This window comes from Haemaphysalis longicornis, unplaced genomic scaffold (genome assembly GCF_048455015.1).
Source record: "Haemaphysalis longicornis isolate Haplotype H1 unplaced genomic scaffold, Haemaphysalis longicornis Haplotype H1 scaffold_7, whole genome shotgun sequence".
NCBI classification, from domain to species: Eukaryota; Metazoa; Arthropoda; class Arachnida; order Ixodida; family Ixodidae; genus Haemaphysalis; species Haemaphysalis longicornis.
The window spans coordinates 81,758,182-81,761,015 of record NW_027526422.1 but is presented as its reverse complement, the minus strand read 5'-3'; the positions used below and the strand labels follow the sequence as shown (position 1 = coordinate 81,761,015).

Sequence of the window (2,834 nt, the reverse complement as noted above, 5' to 3'; positions counted from 1 at the left end):
GTCGAGCCGTTCTCAGATTGGTGGATAAGCCACCTCTTTCCATTTTTAATGTGTGATCACTCGCACACTTTTTGCCTCACTTGCCCAAAAAAGCACCGTCTCGAACACCCCAAAACTGGGCCTATCAGCAAAATTTCAATAGGCTTCCAAACCAGGCAACACAATTCGCGTTAGCTGCGTATAGCTGCTAACTCCTCATCAACATTCCAATTGGCTGCAACAGCCTCCTTTCTTTGTCAGTTACATCAATGTTGTGGGAGCATGGCTGGCTTTATATTAAAAAAATAGCTGCCTGGTATGCATGGCTGTAAATTTGATGTTGGCTTCAGCTCGCTCTTACTTGTGCCCAAGCCCAACGCGTGGGTTCACCAGTGATGATCCTGCTCGTCCATTTCACCAACTTTCATTTGGCGGCGACATGACATCGCACCTTCGCTAAAGTGCTCCAAAATTTTGCAAAAATATACAATTGTGTGGCTATGGCCAGGATTTCCACACACAATTCCAGAACCAGCAGTAAAACTACGACACTAAGGGCTGCCACCAGCAATTGCAAACAGTTTGCCATGGGTACACCGTGAGCATTAGTCAGCAGGAATAGTGTGTGCTACGTGAAAAATTGAAGCAGAAGAAAGAATTGTTTGGTTTCATTTATTTATTTCCTGCGTAATCAGCTGGACAAAATCTGGACGCCACTGCAAGTAGTCACACAACCACAAACTTGCACACGAACGCCAGTCACAGGAGTAAACCCCGTCTTTCAAGCCAAATTGAGCACTCAAAGCCACGAAGCCACGTATTTCCAAACAAACATTTCTAGCTCTGTTAGCAGTTATTTGCAGTCACTGAGCACAGTGTACAGTTTTTCCTTCATGATAAATCTGAAAACAGCATAGATGTACCTGACATTGCACCACAAACATGACAAAGTGACACTGCCCATCCCCATGGCAGTGAACATTTCTGTAAGTTCTGTTTCATGAAAGCGTGCCGTTACCCTTCGCGTGTTCGACCTCATATTCCAGGGCCTCGGGAAGTTAGTATTTTACAAATTCTAAGGCTGTTAGCAAAAGAAACCTACAGCGTTTCGACATTTGAAAGTGAGGCATTGAAGATTCTTAATACTCCTCGCCATTTAACCCTTCTAAACACACATTTAAAAAATTATTTGAGCCGGAAATGGTTTTTACCTCAGCAATCTACCCTATATAGTCTAAAAGACCAACAAAACATGAGCAAGTGAGTACAAATGATTACCTCACTTACAATGTGCAACTGATGGTAGTATATTGTTTCCAGATGACTGAAACAATTACAAACGATAGACTACTCAATAATGCATTTCTGGAGGTCATCACTACAATCTCGCAGTTCTTGCAAAATATTTCTTGCAGTCTTGTCATTTCATGCACAGGTAACTGCTATTTGCAAAGACTGTTTACAACCTCTGTTTACAATCAAATTTTCCCATTGCAATTCTTCTGGGTGCAACAGGATACGTGGCGCGCCACTCCTCACTGCTTGGTACCAGCGTTCGTCGTCAGGTTCCATGTTATGCATGACGAAGGTACAGCAAGTACATATTAGCTGGCACTCACAACCGACAACCTGAAGACTAATTCACATACTGACAACAAGCACTCTTAATGATTGCCTGGGGCTGCAAAAATCCAGCACCGTATGAGCAGCTACCTCCTAAGTTGCGGGGCATCAGAAGGGTAAACAAGGTGTCCTGTAAGTTGTACACAAGCAGCACCACATACACCAAGATAGCGTTCTTCCAATCTTCTAGCCACCAGAAAAGAGGACAAAGTACCTCGTCACTTGCCACACAAGGCCAGCACCACATCACCAACAAAGCGTACTTCCAAGCTACTGGACATTGGAAAAATAAACAGGGGGCTCTGTGTAAGTTGCCACACAACGGCAGCACCAAATGAACCAACAGAGCGTACTTCCAAGCTTACGGTCACCAGAACCGTACCCAAAATACCTTGTCACTCGCCCCACACGACCAGCACCACTTAGGTCAGCGCACGCCGGTTTCATCACAGCTCCTCTAAACCGCTAGTTTCGCTGTCACTGCAGTCACTAGAGCTGCTGGAGTCGGAACCTAGGAGAATCACCACGTTGTCGATTCTGGTGTCGATTGCACCATCCCGCTGTCGGGCCTCTTTCTCAAGATGCTCCACATGAGCGCAGTCCCGGACCCAGTTTTCGAGGGTCACGAGGGCGATGGCTACGTTGAGTATTCGTTCAACTTCAGCGAGAGTGAATGAAGTGTTGTTGGCAGCAATAAACCCGTTAACCTGGCTCCACACCACTTTAAAAGGGTTGAATTCATAGTGGTAAGGAGGAAGCCGAACAAAGTCATCACCAACAACTCTGGTGAGGGCTTCAATCCGGTATCCAAAAAACTTGTGCTTGTTCTCATTAACCAGCCGAAGGAGCTCGGGCTTCAACTGGTCATCACACCACGAGATAGTTTTTGCAGTCAACCAAGACTGAATGTCGACCTTGCGCCACGAAGTCGAAGGCAGCTTTTCGGTCTGAACACTGTGGTACGGAGCATTGTCCATAACAATAACACTGCGTGGATCAATGTTGGGTACAATTGTTCTGCGAACCACTTCCCAAATCTTGGGCCATCCATATCACTGTGGTAGTCAGTGGAAGCACTTTTTGACGCACGGAAAATGAGGTATGCCCCGTTCACAAAGCCCTGCTCACTTCCCGTATGAAGGACGATGAGCCAACCACCTTGCCACTTGGTGCCCGAAGCCCAGTAGTTAGACCCTTGCAAAGGGCGTCTTCACGGGATGACACAATGGTTT

The 2,834-nt window shown here is 46.2% G+C and overlaps 1 protein-coding gene across 1 annotated transcript; it reads right to left on the bottom strand.

The window, feature by feature from the left end:
- Positions 1 to 2,048: 2,048 nt before the first annotated feature.
- Positions 2,049 to 2,579, bottom strand: LOC144146380 (uncharacterized). The gene has a single exon (XM_077678335.1). The coding sequence runs from the start codon at positions 2,577 to 2,579 to the stop codon at positions 2,049 to 2,051; it is 531 nt and encodes a 176-aa protein (XP_077534461.1).
- Between the last annotated feature and the right edge of the window lie 255 nt (positions 2,580 to 2,834).